Source organism: Thalia democratica, chromosome 5 (genome assembly GCF_965202585.1).
Source record: "Thalia democratica chromosome 5, ktThaDemo2.hap1.1, whole genome shotgun sequence".
Classification (NCBI taxonomy): Eukaryota; Metazoa; Chordata; class Thaliacea; order Salpida; family Salpidae; genus Thalia; species Thalia democratica.
Genome location: NC_139169.1, coordinates 76715194 through 76737642, shown reverse-complemented (window position 1 = coordinate 76737642; position 22449 = coordinate 76715194). Strand labels below are relative to the sequence as shown.

At 24.6% G+C, this 22449-nt stretch overlaps 1 protein-coding gene across 1 annotated transcript in view; it reads left to right on the top strand.

Annotated features, from left to right (window-relative positions):
* Positions 1–12363, top strand: part of LOC145836993 (dynein regulatory complex subunit 10-like) — a 28704-nt gene extending 16341 nt beyond the window's left edge. The window contains exons 8-12 of the mRNA XM_082944760.1: positions 2841–2966; positions 5111–5233; positions 7127–7251; positions 10369–10486; positions 12175–12363. Of these exons, the coding sequence (XP_082800886.1) occupies positions 2841–2966; positions 5111–5233; positions 7127–7251; positions 10369–10486; positions 12175–12312 (630 nt within the window). The 3' untranslated portion in view covers positions 12313–12363. The remainder of the gene's footprint in view (positions 1–2840; positions 2967–5110; positions 5234–7126; positions 7252–10368; positions 10487–12174) is intronic.
* The last annotated feature ends 10086 nt before the right edge of the window (positions 12364–22449 follow it).

Genomic DNA, 22449 nt, shown 5'->3' with positions numbered 1-22449 from the left:
AGTTTTGTACTTTTATCTTTTCGTACTAAATGTAAAGAGTTTTTTAAATAAACCTACAAAACTCCAATGGATTTGTTTCGTTCAGATCTTTTATCATTGACATGTTTAACCTTTTTAGATTTTCAACAACTTAAATTCCAAAAATTCTTATGTACTTTGTATATGTAGCTTTGTTACAAAACATTGCTTTAAGTTGTTAGTTTTATTTCTATCTAAAGATTAGGATTTGCAAAGTAGATAGATTTTTTTTTTACTCATGATTTGTTTTTCACATCTTTCCAACTAATTTTTTTTATATGAAAAACAAAACAATGAATACTCATATACATTTTTATAGTTGATTTCAGGGGCGTCGCGTGGGGTGTTGCACTGCCGCAACTGCACCACCTTGGAATTTTCTAAGAAATAAAATAAGTATCTATAACGTTTTCGTTATTTTTTTGAACGAAATCTCTTTTAAAACTTCAATTTTGAAAACGACCATTTTGCCCACTTCACTGCCGCAAACTCTTAGCTAACTGCCGCAAATGAACTCAAAATAGCAAAATTTCTTCAAGAATTACCGCAAAATCAATATCTTGCGGTAAGTAAGCTAAGTTGAAAATTCCCTAAAACAGGACTTGCTTAAGTATCATCTACAAGCTATTGTAAACATAAAATAAAAACAAAGCAAGCTACTGCAAAGGATTAAACTTGAGTTTATGTACCCACATGATTTTTTTAAATTTAACAGATCACTTCTATTAAAAGATTTGTCATAAATTGCATATTTTGAAAAAAAAGATAAAAACCCTAAATCACCAAAGTCTTAGAAATTTGATTTTTTATTATAATCTGCATACATAAACTTAACTATAACTGATTATTGTTATCATAAAGTTAATAAAATAAATAATGAAATTCAAGTTCTGAAAAAAAGAATTAAGAAGTTTATTATAAACTTCTAGTTCACTCTTACAGAAAAATATTTTAGATTTATTTTAAATAAAAAATAGTATTATAGAAACAATCACATATTTAAATAAAGTAAATAGCCTTAATTTAGAAACTTTGATTACTTAAAGTAGTTTAACATCTTAGGAAAATTTAGTCTACCTCTACTTTATATAACTTTTGGTTTAAATTTTTCATAAACAAAGCAAAAATTTTAGATAAAATTGTTGAAACATGGTTGCCTTGCCTCATAATCAGGATAACTTAGAAATGTTAAAAACTCAAGATGACCCAAGATAAATTAAAACAGACCAAATTATAAAAATATTCAGGCTGACTAAAGCAGTTTTAATTTTTACTCTGAAAATAACAGATTATTTAAAATTAAAAAATAAGTGTTTTACCCCTATGGCCACATGAAAACTAACTAACCAAACTTTTACTTATATAATGGTTACATATTTATAAATTATCTTTAAAATTCTTGAAAAGTTCAACAGCCTCAAAACTAAACTTAAAAAAGTTGAGCTCCTGAGAAAAATACTGTCATCAAAATGAAAAACAAATAAATATTAAATAAAGAAAAGATACCCTTAAAAAACTATTGAATTTTAAACCTCCAACAAAAAAGATTAAAATTAGAAAAAAAGTTAATAAAAATGTTAATGTTTGTAAAAAAAAATGTGCAAATTAGTGAGGAGTAAGGGGGGAGGGTGTATAGGCACTTTTTTACATGTTGTTCTTATTTTAACTTTTTCAGAAAGCTAATAGTTACTCTTTAATTAACTTGAAATTTCCAATTAAACTTTTAGTTACAACCAGTCAAAGCCAGAGAGTACAATGGTTTATTATACAAGGAGCAAACCAAAACAGCAAAAAATACAATTTTACTGAAAACTTATATTCTCCATCATTTTTAAAACAATTTTTAATTAAACTTTTTCACCCAATTTTTTAAAACTTTATACTTTTGTTGAAGAGAAGTTTTCAATTTTTAAGTATCAATATATATTTTTATATGTACAAAAAAAAAACTTTTGTTATAACTTTTTTTTTTTTGGTGTTTTAAATATCTAATTTAGCAATTTTTTTTGTTTTATCAAAGAAACATCTAAAGATTTTGAGGCCAACTTATAAAAAAAAGATATGATTTTAGTGATTTGATTTATTTGTTGTTAGAGTTTATATTATAAAAATAAGAATTCATTTGTACCTCTGACTGTGAAATACCATATCTCAGAAATTTTAAGAATTTTTTATATTGATAAAAGATGACTTGTAGTTAAACTAAAACTGTATAAAGTAATTTCAGTAAAAGAATTCTAAAGTAGATGTTAAGGGCATAAAGGGGGGGGGGGTAAAACATTTTTTTAAACACTGTTTTAGTTTGTGCCTCCCATTATGAACCTTTTGTTGCCTTTGACTTTGACCGGCTATATCTTAAAACATATACTGAATTTTTAAAATCTGTGAAAAGGATCTTGTAGCTTAGTAAAAACTACATAAAATAAGATCAAATTGTTTCATCCCCCCTATGCCCTTAAAAGCAAAGCTTATCTTCAGGTGTAACAAAAGTTCAGTTGTTTTCAAACTTGACAGTAAAAACATATTTTTATTAAAATAATTGATATTTTTTTTAATTCTGCACCACCTAAAAAAAATACCACGCGACGCCACTGGTTGATTTATTTTACAGTCTAAAGGTAAGGAAGTTAACCAGAAGCAGGAAAATATATATAAATAAATACATTAAAACTGCTATTTTCTTTTTGTTTTCACGTCCAAAAAATGAGGAGCTTCAAGAGAAATCGATTTTTATTCATTAACTTATCATAAATCATTTACTTATTTAGTAGTAATCAACTTGTTCATATTTAACAATTTTTTTTATCAAGTTCGTTCAACAGACGAAAGATGAAGAGTTGAGCAAGAAACAGGAGAGCATCAGGAAGTTGAAGAACGATCTTCACCAGATTGAGCAATTCACCACGGAGAGCATGAAGAACACTAAGAGAGAAAGCGAAAAAAGAAAGGTTTGTTAAATTAATAAACAATAACTAATAATAATACTAAGAGGGAAAGCGAAAAAAGAAAAGTTTGTTAGAATGATAAATAATAATAACAACTAATAATAATGCTACATTAAAAAATGTGAAAAATGCTAAGAGGTAAGCGAAAAAAAAAGTTTGTTAAAATAATAAACAATTATAATAAATAATAATGAAAATAATAATAATGCTACATTAAAAAAGTATGAAGAACACTAAGAGAGAAAGCGAGAAAAGAAAGGTTTGTTAAAATGATAAATAATAATAATAAATAATAATGAAAATAATTATAATGCTACATTAAAAAAGTATGAAGGTTACTAAGAGGGAAAGCGAAAAAAGAAAAGTTTGTTAAAATAATAAGTAATAATGCTACATTAAAAAATATGAAAAATGCTAAGAGAGAAAGCAAAAAAGAAAAGTTTGTTAAATTAATAAATAATAATAACAGCTAATAATAATGCTACATTAAAAAATATGAAAAATGCTAAGAGGGAAAGCGAAAAAAGAAAAGTTTGTTAAAATGATAAACAATTATGATAAATATTAATGAAAATAATTATAATGCTACATTAAAAAAGTATGAAGAACACTAAGACGAATAGCGAAAAAAGAAAAGTTTGTTAAATTAATAAATAATAATAACAGCTATTAATAATGCTACATTAAAAAATATGAAAAATACTAAGAGGGAAAGCGAAAAAAGAAAAGTTTGTTAAATTAATAAATAGTGATGATAATTAGTAATAATGCTACATTAAAAAGTATGAAGAAAACTAAGAGAGAAAGCGAAAAAAGAAAATTAAATATTAAAGTTGGCTAATGTTGATAAAGAAATAGAAAAATAAAAGTTTGACTTTTTAAATAAATACCTAAAATAAAAAATTATTGCGTTAAGGTTAAACTATAGAATAAGAAGAACATTAATAGGAAAGGCAAAAAAAGTTGTTTTTGTCAAATATTTGATTTAATTTTTATTAAATTTAACTGATACCCAGAGGGGAAAAAATTGTTAAATCAAAAACTTTAAATTGAACTTTCTTACAGGTAAAGCGAAAAAAGTAAAGTAAATAAGGTAATAATAATACATGATAATGTTGTAGTATAAGGAAAGAGAAATAGTAAGAAGAAGAGCGAAAAATATAAAGTTAATTAAAACAAACAATTTAGTTTATTTGTAAGTAGTTTTAATGATAAGTAGTGATATTACAGTATAAAATAAGAAGAGAAAGTAAAAATAAAAAGGTAGATTTTAAAAATTAAGCCATGATGCTAGAATAAAAAAAGTTATTTGTTAAATTTAATTGAGAAGGAAAAATAAAAGTGAATATTTAAAAAAAAAAAATGGTTTTGTTAAAATAAGCTATGCTAAGAGTCTGAGCGGAATACTAAAAGTTTGTTTAAACAGCAAACAATAATTTTATTTTTCAAGTTACACTTGTTCTAAGAGGAAAGGTAAAAATGAAAAGTTTGGTTTAAGTATTTAATAGATAAAAAAACTACCAAATAATAAAAAAATCAAGTCGAACCCACCAGTAATAACTAATAAGATATAATAATGAACAATTATGTTACATTACATAACTCCAGGTGATATGGTCGGGGATTGAATATTTAAAGTATTGAAAGTATTAGTTTTATTAATAATCATTTAAAAAAATTCTAACTAAGGAATTAGTTTTGAAAGATTCAAGTGTAAAAGTTGATGAATCGAAACTGTTATAATTGTTATAAGTATTAAATTTATTTGTACCAAAGTTTTTATTGTACTGTATTTATACAGGAGTCATATTTAAAAGACTTAAATAAGTTAAGGTGGAGTTGTTAAAACTATTATAATATTTAGTATATATAATATGTAGTATATAATATGGTATACTATCAAATCCACCCGCGTTCAAAATTCACCCGATCAAAATCCACCCGATTTTTTTTTACATTTTCTTTATTTAACACTTTATTTTATATTTTTATTTATTTATTTATTTTTTCATTATCAGTGTTACCCCTAACCCTTACCCTCGATCGGTAAGCGGTTCTCGAATTTGACCGGGTGGATTTTGAACGTGTCCCTATAACATATAGTACATTATCAACTAGATTTTATTATTTTTCAAACATTTGTTCAGGAATCGGACCTGAAAGACTCAGGAGTCAAGGTGGAAGGGTTGAAGCACGACCTCCAGTTGGCATCTAGCGTCTACGAGAAGATGCTCGCCCAGCACAGAGAGTCTGAGAAGAAACTGCGTCAGGTCAGTCAGTAGTATCTAGGTAGAAAAATAAAATATTTCATTTGAAAAAATTAAAAAAAGTGTTTTTTATATAAGAATATTATAACTGAATTAAGTACACATTTTAAAAAAGTCTAAAAAGTGTTGTTTGTATAAGAATATTATAACTGAATTAAGTACATATTTGAAAAAGTTTTAAAAAGTGTTGTTTATATAAAAATGTTATAACTGAAGTAAGTAGACATTTGAAAAAAGTCTAAAAAGTGTTGTTTATATTAAAATATTATAAGTGAATTAAGTACACATTTGAAAAAAGTATAAAAAGTGTTGTTTGTATAAGAATATTATATATAACTGAATTAAGTACACATTTGAAAAAAATTGTTAAAAGTGTTGTTTATATAAAGATATTATAAATGAAATAAGTATACATTTAAAAAAATTCTGAGTAGTGTTGTTATACAAAAATATTATAAATGAAATAAGTACACATTTGAAAAAAGTCTAAAAAGTGTTGTTTATATAAAATGTTATAACTGATATAAGTACACATTTGAAAAAAGTCTAAAAAGTGTTGTTTATATAAAAATATTATAACTGAAATAAGTACACATTTGAAAAAAGTCTAAAACGTGTTGTTTATATAAAAATATTATAACTGAAATAAGTACACATTTGAAAAAAGTCTAAAAAGTGTTGTTTATATAAAATGTTATAACTGATATAAGTACACATTTGAAAAAAGTCTAAAAAGTGTTGTTAATATGAGAATATTATGAATGAATTAAGTACACATTTTAAAAAAGTCTAAAAAGTGTTGTTTATATAAAAATATTATAAGTGAATTAAGTACACATTTGAAAAAAGTCTAATCAATGTTGTCCATATAAGAATATTATAACTGAATTAACGACATATTTGAAAAAAGTTTAATAACTGTCGCTATATAAAATTATTATAGCTGAAATTACTATACATTTGAAAAAGTCTAACAATAAATAAAACATTATAGTTTAAAGACTACATCAGGTTAATTAGTGGTATCTAAATAAAGTAAAAAGATAACTGAATTAAGGACATATTTGAAAAAAATTAAATAAGTGTTGTTTATATAAGAATATTTTGACTGAAATGAGTGTAGTTTGAAAAAGTTTTAATATGTGTTTTTTAAGTAAACATATTTTAACTGAAATAAGTATACATTTGAATTTTTTTTAATAAGTGTTGTTTATATAATGGTATTATAACTGAAATAAAAATATAAATTAAAATTTATTATAAATATAGAGACTCTGAAGAAACATGTTCAAGTAAAAAGTAACATTTATATAAAAATATATCATAAGAAAATAAGTATAATGGTATACAACAAAAATAGTTCAACAAAAAGGGACTTTGAAAAAAGTCTGGCTCATTTAAATAAATAGTGTCTATATAAATGATAGTTGAAATAAGTGCACGAATAAAAGTTGTAACATTAAAAATAAAAAGTTTTATAGTTTTCAGACTACGCTAGGTCAATAAGTAATAAATAAAACAAAAAGAAACAACAATTATAAAAGTATTTAAACTTATCTTTTGAACATAAGCTTTGACAGTTTATAGTAGTATCTGTATGAAAACTAAAGTCAAATAAAAAAAAGTAAAATATTATATACATAATGGATAAATGGTTTATGGATAAACATAGAATAATTTTCATTTTCCAACCAACACCCATTTCTATTTGAAAACATACATATCTAAAATTAGTGCAACTTTTTTTCTGAAAATGTTTAATTTTATATAGTTTATAACAAATTCAAATTATCAGTATAACTTTTAGCTCAAAAATCTTGAAGTTTATCAAACTTGAAAAAAGACAACAAAGTCTGTAGTTGCTCGTTTAGGTTAAGTTTTAAAAATTTTTTGCAGAAAAAGTACAAAATAGAAACAGAAGTCGAGAACTGGATTGCAAAGTACGATTTGGAAATGAACGAAAAACAAGATGAGTACGAAGATATTGACGTCGTTTATACTGAAGAAAAGAAAAAATTAAAGTTCGTATTTAAGTTGTTTGTTATATTAATTTAATATAAGGACATTGATATTGTTTATACTGAAGAAAAGAAAAAATTAAAGTTTGTAATTAAGTTGTTTGCTATATTAATTTAATATAAGGACATTGATGTTTTTTATACTGAAGAAAAAAAAAATTAAAGTTCGTATTTAAGTTGTTTGTTATACTAATTTAATATAAGGACATTGATATTGTTTTTACTGAAGAAAAGAAAAAATTAAAGTTTGTATTTAAGTTGTTTGTTATATTAATTTAATATAAGGACATTGATATTGTTTATACTGAAGAAAAAAAAATTAAAGTTCGTATTTAAGTTGTTTGTTATATTAATTTAATATAAGGACATTGATATTGTTTATACTGAAGAAAAGAAAAAATTAAAGTTTGTAATTAAGTTGTTTGCTATATTAATTTAATATAAGGACATTGATGTTTTTTATACTGAAGAAAAAAAAAAATTAAAGTTCGTATTTAAGTTGTTTGTTATACTAATTTAATATAAGGACATTGATATTGTTTATACTGAAGAAAAGAAAAAATTAAAGTTTGTATTTAAGTTGTTTGTTATATTAATTTAATATAAGGACATTGATATTGTTTATACTGAAGAAAAGAAAAAATTAAAGTTTGTAATTAAGTTGTTTGTTATATTAATTTAATATAAGGACACTGATATTTTTTCATACTGAAGAAAAGAAAAAATTAAAGTTTGTAATTAAGTTGTTTGTTATATTAATTTAATATAAGGACATTGATATTGTTTATACTGAAGAAAAGAAAAAATTAAAGTTTGTATTTAAGTTGTTTGTTATAACAATTTAATATAAGGACATTGATATTGTTTATACTGAAGAAAAGAAAAAATTAAAGTTTGTATTTAAGTTGTTTGTTATATTAATTTAATATAAGGACATTGATATTGTTTATACTGAAGAAAAGAAAATTAAAGTTTGTAGTTAAGTTGTTTGCTATATTAATTTAATATAAGGACATTGATATTTTTTTATACTGAAGAAAAGAAAAAATTAAAGTTTGTAATAAAGTTGTTTGCTATATTAATTTAATATAAGGACATTGATGTTTTTTATACTGAAGAAAAGAAAAAATTAAAGTTTGTAATTAAGTTGTTTGTTATAACAATTTAATATAAGGACATTGATATTGTTTATACTGAAGAAAAGAAAAAATTAAAGTTCGTTTTTAAGTTGTTTGTTATATTAATTTAATATAGGGACATTGATATTGTTTATACTGAAGAAAAGAAAAAATTAAAGTTCGTATTTAAGTTGTTTACTATATTTATTTAATATAAGGATATTGATATTGTTTATACTGAAGAAAAGAAAAAATTAAAGTTCGTATTTAAGTTGTTTACTATATTAATTTAATATAAGGATATTGACGTCGTTTATACTGAAGAAAAGAAAAAATTAAAGTTCGTATTTAAGTTGTTTACTATATTAATTTAATATAAGGATATTGATATTGTTTATACTGAAGAAAAGAAAAAATTAAAGTTCGTATTTAAGTTGTTTACTATATTAATTTAATATAAGGATATTGACGTCGTTTATACTGAAGAAAAGAAAAAATTAAAGTTCGTATTTAAGTTGTTTGTTATATTAATTTAATATAAGGACATTGATATTGTTTATACTGAAGAAAAGAAAAAATTAAAGTTCGTATTTAAGTTGTTTACTATATTAATTTAATATAAGGATATTGATATTGTTCATACTGAAGAAAAGAAAAAATTAAAGTTCGTATTTAAGTTGTTTATTATATCAATTTAATATAAGGACATTGATATTGTTTATGCTGAAGAAAAGAAAAAATTAAAGTTCGTATTTAAGTTGTTTGTTATATTAATTTAGTATAAGGACATTGATATTGTTTATACTTAAGAAAAGAATAAATTAAAGTTCGTTTCTAAGTTGTTTGTTATATTAATTTAATATAAGGACATTGATATTATTTATACTAAAGGAAAAATAGACTAAAGCTTGTGTTTTGTTTATTTCATTTAATGTAATGTGAAGACATACACATTGTGTATACTGAGGGAAATATAATATCAATTTTATATTTTAATTGCATATTATGGTAGTTTAGATATGAATATGTTAATATTGTGCATAATAAAGAAAATAAAAGTATGTATTGTAATAACATGTTTATTTTAAATACCAAATAAAAATAGTCTTAATATCTGTACTGAATAGAAAGTTGGTGTTAAAAAAAGTATATTTTTATACAAAGTACCTAAGAATTTCATATTAAAATGCTTATTCTAGAAATATAAAGTATAACTTTTTAAAGAAGTTTTTGTTGTTTACTTAAAGGTTTCCCAAACTCATCTTCACAAACGCCTACTTAGCAGATTTATATAAATAATTACCCCAGTTTATCAAATACTGCCTCATCACTAAATTATCACCCATTTACTTTTTCACCCCTTTAAAAAAACCAGTTATATTTAGCTAAGCATTTTTATGCTTATTTAAAGCAATACTTTAATAAACAAAAATCTTGTTATTTAAAAAACTATAAAATAAAATGAGTGAACTGAATTTTTTTTAAAATTATGAGTATTGCTTAAAACACTCGAGTCTTAAATTAACAAAAAGTACAACAATTGAAACAGGAGCTATGCAAAGATGTATTTACTTTAAATTTTCGAAAAATAACTAAACAAATTTAATTAAAAGTGAGTTGGAGGAAAAATTCAAAAGTTTATACAAAATTCCCCAGTTACTCAAGTATAAAAATTCTGAAAAAGTTTTTTTGTTTGATATTCAAATTTATTCTTTAAAATAACTAAACAAATTTAATTAAAAGTGAGTTGGAGGAAAAGTTCAAAAGTTTATACAAAATTACTCAGTTACTCAAGCATAAAAATTCTGAAAAAGTTTTTTTGTTTCATATTTAAATATGTTCTTTAAAATAATTAAACAAATTTAATTAAAAGTGAGTTGGAGGAAAAATTCAAAAGTTTATATAAAATTACTCAGTTACTCAAGTTTAAAAATTCTGAAAAAGTTTTTTGTTTGATATTAAAATATATTCTTTAAAATAATTAAACAAATTTAATTACAAGTGAGTTGGAGGAAAAGTTCAAAGTGTTGAGCGAAGAGCACGACAAGATATTAGAGGAAAGAAGATTGAAGAAAGAAGAAAAAGATAAGCAGGAAACGGATAAGAGGGCTAAAATTGAGGTTAGTATTTGTTTATATTATATTGAATAAATCATAAAAATAATCAGTAGTTAAGAAAACCACTGTTAGTAAAATCCTGATAACCGTAAAATTGAGGTTGCTTCTTATAGTTGCAGATAAGTGTAATTTCTTTTTAAATTTTAATATAATTTATATTGGTGATTGGTCATAAACTAGTAAGTATATTTTAACCAATAAAGTTAAGAACAACTTGATTAATCTAAGAGCTGTTTGAATAATAAAAGCTTATAACTTTGAAGAGTTAGATTGGAGTTTAATTATTCAAAGTTGCTTTGTTTATAAAGTTTTTTGTTATACTAATTTGAATATTAGAAAGCATAACTATTTTAATATACAAAAAAAATCGTTTGAAAATTGCCTTTAATTTTCTTGTATTAACAATTTTTAAAAGCTTAGTTTTAATATATCCGCTGCAAAAGCAAGCTTAAAAAAAAACTACAATATTTTTTTAATTAAAAAATTTATCGTAATAAAAGAATTATTTAAAACCTATGATCTGATTAGTTGTTTATAATATGCAACTCTTTTTGTTTTTATTTCTAATTTAATTTAGTTTTTATAGTTACCAAATAGTGTATTTTATCATTAATACAAAATAACTCTAAAAAAACAAGTTTAAAAGTTTTGGTTTTATTTTTAGCTCTAAACGATAAATGAATAGTTTTCAATCAATATGTAATTTTCTCCTTTGTTACCCCTAGTTGAATTACTTTGTTAATAAACTTGGTGTGAAAAATGTTGATAAATATAATTTTAAACTGGTTTTCTGACCTAAACACACAACTACTGTACGAAGAGTGCACATCAACTTTTACTGTGGCAATTTTTTTTATAAAATAGAAAAAAAATTAGTCTATCAATTTTTTAAACTCTATTTTTTTTAACTTCTACCTAGCTTTATTGTACCTTTTAAGAGTAAACTTAAAAAACAAATAAATTGCTAATACAAAGATAATCATTTTCAAGTGTGCACTTTTTTTTTGTTATCAACAGCTCTTTAAAATTCTAAGAATCGCTTGCTTTTATTTTAATGCTGTCTACATATGAGTTTATTATTTCTCACATTTGTAAAATGTTTAAATAGAAGTGAATTTTTTAGAATAACATAAACCTACAAACATGATTTGAAACTTTATCTTGTAAAGTTTGAAAACTACTATATACAATATTTGCAAAGATACATCTAGTAATAAATATGAGTTTGATAGACTTTATTTTGAAATTAAAATAACTGCTTAATTTACAGCAAAAACAAAAACATATAAGTATTTTCATAAATTTATGGTTCATAACTTAAAAACAATTCCACAATTTTCAATCTAGCACTTTAAGTATTAATATACTATTTTCCTATGAGTATGCTGTTATTTGTAAAGCAGTATAACTATTTTAAAGATACAGATATATATTAACTTGTGTATTAAAAAATCTATAAGCTACTAAATTATAACTTCTGAGAACCACTTATTGTAAATAAAGTAAAACAAACATTAGTTTACTATTTATTCAACAAATATTAATACCAGGCTTTAACTTATAATACAAGCCCATACATATACTTAATATAAGATTTTAAGTATTTCTTTCAGGTATAGATCTTATATTATTTTTAATTATACTCAATGCAAATTTACGCTAATACTATTTTGGTTAAATATTTATACCAGGCTGCAACACTCATACAAGCACACTTCCGAGCTTTCAAACTGAAGAAGGTGTTCAAAGCGGAGGCGACCAAGAAGGCCGCGAAGAAAAACAAAAATAAGGGCAAAGGCAAGAAGAAAAAGGGGAAGGGAAAGAAATAGTGTTTTTTCTATTCGCTGTTTTAGCGTGTAAACTTTTATGTTTATTTTTTTATGCGGAAAAAAAACTTTTTCAAGTAAGAACTGCGTAAAGTTGTTGAATAAAAATATAAAAATAAACACTTTTATATTTTATACACTCACTACTTTTATTTATGGATGTGTAAACTTTTATGTATTAATTTTTATATTTTTCAAAGTTTAATAAAAAGTTTAAAATTTTTCAAATTTATCCATTCACTGTTTTTACTTATTACTGTAGTCTATTACTGTTCTTTTATAAAGAGAACAATACTTATTACTGTGTAATTTTTTTGTACTCAGTTTTTTTTTCCTAAAGAATCACAAAATACTTTACCAAATATGAACTGCGAAAAATTGATTTTGATTTTCTACAAATAGTTTATTTGTTTTATGTTTTTTTAGCTTTTGCTATACTATATTATATTAGAAAATAACAGCTTGTTTTACTTAAACGTTTCTAGTTATAACTTATAGCAAAACGATTTCTATAACTAACTGTAATTGTTTTGTTCAGTGTAGAAGGATAAGGTAGATTCTTGTTTTTTATAAGAATTTTTATAATTTTGCTAGTTTTTTGAGAAGAAAAAGTTCCTAAAATTATTCTAATAAACTTGTGAAATATCCTAAAAAACGGAAAAAATTACCTAATAAGCTTCGCTGTTAGTAAATTTTCTCGAAAATAATACTAGACTCAAGTACTAAAGCCAATAAGAAACCTTAAATAAACTTTATGAATTTTTAATCAAGTTTTTAGCCGTTAGTGATAAAGTTTAAAAACTTAGTTAACAGTTAAAGGGTTCATTTTTTATAGATATATATTTAAGATTTAAAAGACCTGAAAATTACTTCAAAGCTCTAAAACTTCTTTAAAATTTATAGTGAGTGTAACTTTAATTAAGGTAACTTTTGATTTACTTAATTTTTTTTAATCAATGGTCAAGTAGATAAATAAGTTTTTAAACAAAAAATGGTCGAAGTGTTTTAAAAAATGGATTTAGATGTTTAGATTTTACTTATTCAGTTTATTGAACGATAAAAAAAGCGCTCAAAAAGTTTGGTCTAAGGACCTGGTGTACAAAGGAACCTTTAGGTTATCGAGTCGTACACCACATGCTTATAAAGTTTCGTAATAGCTATTACACATAGTTGTTTTTATCATTTAATAATTTAGCAATAAAACAATCAGTTAAACGAAAAAAAATGAAAGAAAATAAAACTAAACGAAAATTAACTGAATTTTGTGTTTAATAATGTACTATGAATCTTGTTTAGTAACATTAGAACTAAAAAAAATATATAACTTTAAATTAACTTTTAAAAGAAGATAAAAAACACTATTAACAAACGTGTGAATACTTGAATTATAGGTTACAACTTCTTTAAAGAAATTAACATGTAATGCGCTGAAATATTTTTACGAATTTATTTTTATAAGTATTTTGTGCTAAAAAGGTAATTTTTTTTATTTAATAATTTAACTTGAAAAAAAAAATTTGCACTTGAATAGTTAAAAAAACTTTTTAAAAATTTTTTAATGAATTTTAAAGAAGTGATTTTTACAAAAATTGAACTTAACTTTTATAAATGAAAATATGAAGATAAGTACTGTAAAATTTACGCTTTAAATAAGAAAAAAAACAATAACAATTTTAGTAATAATGATATTAACAACAACAAATTTCCTTCTATTATGAAATAAACTTTTTTTGAATACTTGTCCAAGTCTAGTCTAAAACTGTAATAATAGAAAGCAAGCAACTTTTGCAAACATAAAAAATAAGATTTTTTTCTTTGATTTCATCCCCAAAAAAAAGAGTTTTTTTAACTTAAGTTTGCTTGAAACAGTTATCTTAGCTTACTATTTAAATACTTTATTTTCTGCTAAAATAAAAAGATCTACAACTATTTTTTACATTTGCATGCTAAAAAAAATATTTGTAAGCGTAAGAAAAACAAAGTTTGTAAGTATTCTGAACTTATTTCAAAATAGTCATTATTAAAATAATAATCCTAAAAAATAACTAAATAGAAAATGCTAAAACCTAGACTAAACCAATGTTTAGTAACCAAACAAATCAACTTTTGAACAAAAACAAAATAAACAAAAATTGGGATACTAAATGACAAATACTATTTACTACTTAAACAAAAGTAAATAAACGAGTAGGAATGATCACTAATGACCTCGAGAATCACTACTTAAAAGATAACTTTTAAGTTCATCCTGGAACTTTCCGAAATGAGTTATATTTTATAAACGCAATGGTAGCTTAATCCAAACTTCCCTGGTAGGATAACGATTTATGACCTATTTTGCTGTTGAATTTAGGTAGGAAAAAATTTGTTTCTGAAGACCTCGTATGATAATTATGGATAATTTTTACACTTTTATAGTATTTTTTTAAGTTATCTGGTAACAATTATTGTTAAACTTAAACATAAACAGTCTTATTTCATATTGATACAGACTTTTAGTATCTAATATTTTTCTAGGTTTTTAATTCGCTTACACTATCATCATGTTTCTTATAATGTATGCATCTAAGTGCTCTGTTTATGAGAACATTGATGTAATTTATACATTTTTTCATTTGCTCTTCCCAAGCCCTACAAGCCATATCTAACATTGCTCATAAAGAAAGAATTAAAGATTATATATAATGCTTTTTATTTAAGAAGTGTCTGGTTTTATATATAACTCCGAATCTTTTTTGTAATATTGTTTTAGTAGCCTCTATGTGTTTTGTCCATTTTAAATTTTTTGTCTAAAATTATTCCCAAATACTTATAGCTACCTGTGTTTGTAATAACTGTTTTACCTATTTCAACATTAAGTTCTACATTTTTCCAAAAACAGTTTTTTGATTGATGTAGAATCATGCTTCTTTAAGGTTTAGTTTAAGTTTGTTTCGCATAAGCCAATCTGATGCCTTTTTTGTTTCTGTGTTAACTTTCATTACAATAATTTAATGTTAGCTCAAAACTTTTTCTTCTCCACAAGTATTTTTCGAAAATGCAAAATAATGTAAGTTTTTTTGATGGTGATTGGTTACAACCCAATGTTGTAACTGATCTCGTCAATAACTGTAGGCATGTTTGCTAAAGTTTTAGTGATTTTAATACTGTTATAGCTATTTACAGAACGGTTTTTTAACAAATAACAAACGTACTAAAACTTCTACGTATATTATATTTTGCATCTTAAGTTATTGCAAATGTTAAAAGCTAAATATCTAAACATCCTGAAATTGATAAGAAAATTTATGAATATACATAAACTTCAATACATTATTTAATGCTTATCCTATTTAGCTAAACAATCTAAATATTTTTTAAACGAATGAAAAGGAATAGGATTAAAAAAAAATTTCAACAAAGTATGTTGTTTAATCTTCTTAAAATGCCAACTTAATTTAAAAATATTTCTATTTCAGTTTAAATGTTTGCATTATGAGTTAATGAATTCAGAAATTAAAAAAACGTCTATTAAGCTAGTAAAGTAGTTAGATCGAGCTACACTAGTTAGAACCAAAAAATAATAACTATACAAGTTAAAAATAACAATTTTCAATGATTATTTAGTAAGTTTATTTTGTGTTTATATATAAAAAGCGTGCAAGAGTGCAAGCAGAGCAACCAAGCGTTCGAGTTGAACTAATTCGTTCTGTAGCTTGATTTTTTAAACGGAATTCACCTGAATTGAAACTCATGGCAACGGCAAAGTTTTTTATTTTGGTCACTTTTTATTTTAGTTAGCTTTAAATGTTTACTTTATGTGTGCAAATACGGTGGTTAGTTAGACATTTGATCCAACGAGATCGGACCTTAAAATTTTATTTTTTAGAGCCTCTACAAAAGGGTTGAACCTTTTTTGGGACTGATGAGTTTTAACAAGGACGAAACCGGTCTCAGTCTACCGAAACTTGTGGTCTGATGATCGAATTGGCATGATCAACCCTTTTGTTAAACTTGAGCTGGTCTCACGGCAAACGAAAGTCCGGACTTATGCTCTGCTGACTTTCGCCAATGTTTTTTGTAGCGCCTCTACAGATATAATCCTGTCAGCCCGGTGTTTTAACACTTTATCTTTGGCCAATTATTTACAAAAAATACATAAAACTTCAACTGCTTTTGACAATGGCGGAAAAATATCTTTAGATTTTTTTTTCTAAAAAAAATAATTTTAATTACTTTAGTGGTTGTTTTTTGTTTGTCTTATATTAATGAATTCAAAACAACTCAAGCACTTGTACTCTTCTCAAATTGATAAAACAGTTCGGTAAATGATTTTCGTTCAACTTAAATTTTATTCCTTCTAAATGCAAATGTTATGTGATAAAACATTATGCAAAAATTGTCTATGGTAGATAATAAGTTTTGGTAGAAAAATATTTTGATCCTTTACAATGTTTTTGCTTTAGTTTGGTATTTAACTATAGTTTAATGTTTTCGATAAGTTAGCTTAATTTCATAACTAAGTTTGGAATTTTCGTATAACTATTTTACAGTTCTATATAACTTTAAATATTTTTATACCCTAAGTTTGCAAAGAACAAACTTTTTTCGTTTATCGTAACTTTTTCTTAGATTTACTTTACTCAATATTTAATAATGAATAAGTAACCTTACAAACAATAAATGTTGTTAAGAGTAACTTTGAAAGTGAACGTAAGTTAGCTCGTGAAAACTTTGATATTCATTTATATTTTTTAAGTATATCCGCTAGGGTTAGTCAACAGTAAGTTTATTATTTCTGATACATACTTGATGTATAAAATTCATATTAGTAGAAAAAACTAAATTAACTAAATAATGATTAATAGTTTTAGATTTTTTTTCTATAAATTAATTTTTAAATTATCAGGTAGATGAACTTATATTTGAAGTTGTGATATATCTTAAGTTAAGTTTAAAAATAAAAGTATCACATAAAGACAATAAACTTTAGAAAATAGTTGACATTTAAGCAGAAATCGATTATATAAATTATTCTGTTTTAATAAAAATATCGGCGTTGTACAAATTTATCAAATGAAATACATTAAGACTTATCTTAAAAAAAGTTTAGTAAAGTATTTGATTGCTAAGAAGAAAAAAAGTTTAATAAAAGTAGCTAAAATCTAGTTGTTAAATAACTAATATACAAAAAAAACTATGCTTTTTATGCATTAAACATCTAACAATTTTATAAAACAAAAATTTTTAACACAGACATAACAGTGTTTAAAATTAAAACAATGCATTAAAAAAGTGATTTGATGAATGAAACAAAAAACAAATTGATTGAAAGCAAATAGATAATATTAGTTTTTAAATATAAAATATCACGCAACGAACAACTGAGTAATATATTTTCGAAACGGACAAACATATCAACTTTTTAAAATAAAAAAATAATTGGTGTATATTAGCTAACATTTCAGTCAAAAGTTGAAATAAAAGTTGCTGCGAGACATGCGTGATACTAAGAATATCATCTTTTGTAATACCAAGGATGAATAACCTCATTAACAACATAGGGAATTTCCCTACTTGCTTCCCGGCGAAAAACCTTCATTCCTACCCTTCAGAAGCAAACCAGATCTTTTCTCGCCAATAGAACTTCTCAAAAGACTCAAGACTCCGATCCAGGCGTCTTTGTTTCACCCGAATGATTTCTGAGTGACAACTGCAGACAAGTGCAAGTAACACAACGTCTTTCATCGACTTTTCTCACGCTTTCGACCTAGTAATCAAGTTACGAAACTTTGCGGTAATATTAAATATTTTCTGCTATCTATGTATTAATGACATCGTGAAACTATGTAACTTGGTCAGCGTATATGGCCTAGCCGTAAGTAAACAAAGCCTTTAGTGTTTGAATGGATAGCGAAAAGTAAAAGCTTTATATTTGCAATAAAGTCTTTTTTTTATTAATGCGCTGCAATTTTAGTTCACAATGTTAGAAATTTTCAGAAACATATTTTTAGCAGAACTTATATATCAGCATACTAAGAGTGTTGTCTCATTATCCTCTTTAAAAAAATATTTGTTGCCAGGAAACGAGTGTTCACAAAAGCAATTTAAATCTAAGACACTAAGGATATAACTTCACATTGTTTTAAGCGTTGCGTCAAACGCATCAATAGACAGTGAGATCAATCAACTACCATCAATCGCATCATTAGAGCTTCAAGCACTTTATCTTGAACGTCTAAACTAGTTTAGTAAAGCCTCAAAGTCGGTACAAAGTTGTTAGTTGGTTGATTCCAAATAGCCTGTCGACGATACCTTGCAAAACATTCAGGAGGCATCAACCCAAAGTAGCGCATTCGTGTTCACAGAATCAGGTGACAAAGTAAAATCGTACTTGGTGACTTCACCACTTTATACGCTTCGCTGGCTTGGGAGAACATTTCGGCTTGATGTCCCGTTGTGAGGGCAATCACTAAACTTAATTTCAAACTTTCTGCTTTGGATTAAATTTATTGTTGGCAGTTGTTCGATTAATATTGCGTCATAAAATTCCAACAATATTACGTCATAAAATTCCAACAACATTACGTCATGAAAGTCGAACAACATTACGTCATAAAAGTATTTGAAGCGTGACGTGAAGAAGTTAAACGTCGACAACTGACGAGTGCAGAGTTCTGATGACCGCGTCAGTCAGAGAAAAGAGTTTCATAAAAGCACAGAACATGAGGAAACAAAGAATTAATATTTTAATTCTTATATATAATTATTAATAAGAAGAGTAAAAAATAAAATTGTCAACTTTTAATTTATATTTGTGTTTACTTTACATCAACTTTGCTTTTTTGTTCTCCATCTACCATTAATTAATATTGTGGTAACTCAAACTAAAGCCAACTAGTGTACTTCTGTCATCACGTGGTAAGCAGTTTCACACAGCACAAACGGTATACATTGCATCTGAAATCGGCACATCTACTCCTTCTTGTACTTTCATCGTGTCTAGGTTCAAAATTTCAACACTGTTGGTCCTTCCATTTTCAGTTCGACCTCCGAAGATGTACAGATTAGATTTGAATTTGCACGCGGAAAAGTTTCTTCTAGCCACATGAAGTTTCACGTCAAGTAGGTCGACTTTGCCATTACTTACATTAATTCTTTCAATCGTGTTGGTGTATTTGTATTCTGCATACTCACCACTTACAATGTAGATGTGTTTTTTGTGAACTACAGCTTGATGGTAAGTCCTTGCAATGTTGAGTTTAAAGTCACACATCTTCCACCGCTTACTTACTTCGTCATACGTCTCGATGGAACCTAAAACTTCATATTTTTCGTTCGCGCCACCGATCGAGTACACCGCCCCGTTGAAATTCACTAGAACGTGCCCGAGTCTCTTAACATTCAAACTTGCGAATTCCTTGAAGGTTTTAGTACTTGTGTTAAACAGAAAGCAATTATTAGTTTCCTGTAATTTCTCATCACGGCCTCCTGCAACTAACAACGAATCGCTTTTGTACAGACAAGAAGCAAAAAAATATCGAGATTTCTTCATTGTGGCGACTGTTTTGAAGGACTTTGTAGAATTATCAAATTCATCTATAGTCTTGTTATCATAACCTCCAACTATGAAAATAGAGTTGTTGACGACTAACGACCCGTGATAACACCTCCTGCTCGGAAGATCTGGCAATTTTGTCCACTGCTGACTAGAAAGGTTGAATGAGTAGCACGATGTTGGGTTATAAAAACCTCCGAACAACAACAATTCTGTAAATAGTTGTTCTATTTTACTTTATAATTTTTAAAGTTTGATGTCGTTTTTGAAATGCTTAAAGCTAAACAAAATTAACTTTTTATAAATTTATTAAGTTTGTAATTGTATGTTGCAGTAACTTTTATTTTAAACATATAAAGCTTTAAATACTTGATAACTTTATAGTACGTTAAAGATAGAACTGATATGTTTGAAACGAAACCAATTGATAAAGCTGCATTTATGATATGTTTTAAGTCAATGATAATAATTAAGTTAACTATATTATTAAAATAAGTTTTTAATTCTTAATACAAACTAAAAACTAAATTTTACGAGTAAAACAAGATGAAGATGAAACAATCTAAAATTTCTAAGTTATTAATATAGCTGAGCTTGTTTTTTATGGAAACGAATAATGTTTGTAAACTAATTTCAAGTTTCAAAAACAAGTTATTGTTTTTAGAAAAATAAGTCGAAAATTATTTACCCGGTTGAATTATTATAAAGTTTTATACTTATATTAAAACAATAAAAACTCATCAAATAGAATTTAAAATGTTTGACTTACATTAAATTTAAATTTGCGTTGATATTTTTGAAATTTAATTTTTATTGTTTATTTTATTAACTAAACTAACTAGAAATTTTCTTTTGTTTTAGAAATTAGTAAGAAAAAAGCCTTCTATTTAATACCATAAGCAGAAAATTTCTTTAAAAAATTAAAAGTTAAAGTTAATAGGTAAAAAATACCCGCAACAATTTCAAAGGAACTTAAATTTTAAAGTTTTTAGTAAAACTAAGCTACACTCGTCTACGAAAAATTATGTTTCTAAAATACTTTAATTCTAAAAGACCTAATACTTAATCATTTTAAAAACGGTTAAAAATAATCAGCATGTTTGAGTTATTAAGTAGCATATTTCTTACTTTAAAAATATTAAAATTGTTAAACAGATTTCAAACATTTTGATAGACATTACGTTTATTTTTTGCGGTGATAATTTTACAATGAAATAAATTTTACTGTTCATTTTTTATTTTTTGTTTACCAAGTTTCTATTGTTAACAAAACTAACAGGAACTTTTATATAGAATTTTTAGTGCGCGTTATATGTAAAAAAGTATTTTTATTTAAAATTAACCTGCTTTTGGATCTTCTTCCACTTTTTCTAAATCATCTGTTAACTGTTTGTTTTCAGCAACCAATTTTCTGTTTTCTATAAAATTGTTTCTATTGCAATATATATTTAAGTTATTTAAAATGAGATAAACTTTAATTTTAAACAATATAAATGTTTATTTTACTCAGCGTCACCCAAAAACAACAATAATATTTTGAAATATAGTTATTTGAAATTTGTAATAAATTTAAACAAAATTTATGACTCAACAAAGTATAAAAAACCCAAGTATACAATGTCTAAGCTAACTGTTACAAATCTGAAAGTTTTTAAACAATATGATGGGTATAAAGTGACAACTTTGTCGATTATTTTGAAATATAATAGATTAAATATTTAGTACAAATAAAAAACAAATTAAAACTCACTTTACAAGTAATAAATTATAAAGCTAATGAAATATTTAATTATTACCTTTATCGAGCTCATCAACATTATTTTTCAATGCTTTGTTTTCTTCCCGTAGATCATCGATGATTTGTTTGAACTTTTCTGTATCTGTGTTGTTTTTGAGTTTGTTTAAAACTTTTAAAATTTAGTATTTGTGTTAAAAACTAAAGTACTTACTTTCTTTAAAATAATTTACATTCTAACGTAAATAAATGGTTAAACAAAAAGTTTTATACTTTAGTAGACTATTTCTAATTTATAACTATTTGAAAATTTGTAGCATTTATTATCTTTTGAAAAGTAAACAATTTATAAAACATACTAAACTGTAACTTTAAAGATTTAGTTACTAAAAAAAAAAATTAAAATTACGTTTCGAACACTTCCTATAGTATTTAAATTGTTGCTTTATTATGAAAATAATTTTATAATTTTATCATATTTGTTAAAAAGCTTATAATCACTACTACTATACAACACTATTTTACAATTTGATAATTGTTACAACTAAAATAACATTTTATAGCTTTTAACTATCATAAACTCTTTAAGTTTTTATATGAAATTTTAATATATTCAGTAACTTAGCTACCTTACTTCTAAACAATTTAAAACAATATATTTTAACAAATCAAGTTTTCCAACCTTCACTGTAAGCCAATTTAGTTTCATTTAGTTGTGAAGTTAGAAGTTTATTTTCTTCAGATAACTCGGCTATTTTCTTTTGTAATAATTCTGCGGTAGCTAGGTTCTTTTGATCATCTATTAGATATTTTAATTAGTTTCAAATGCTCTTTCTAAAATAGCTTGTATAGTTTAAAATGAGATCCA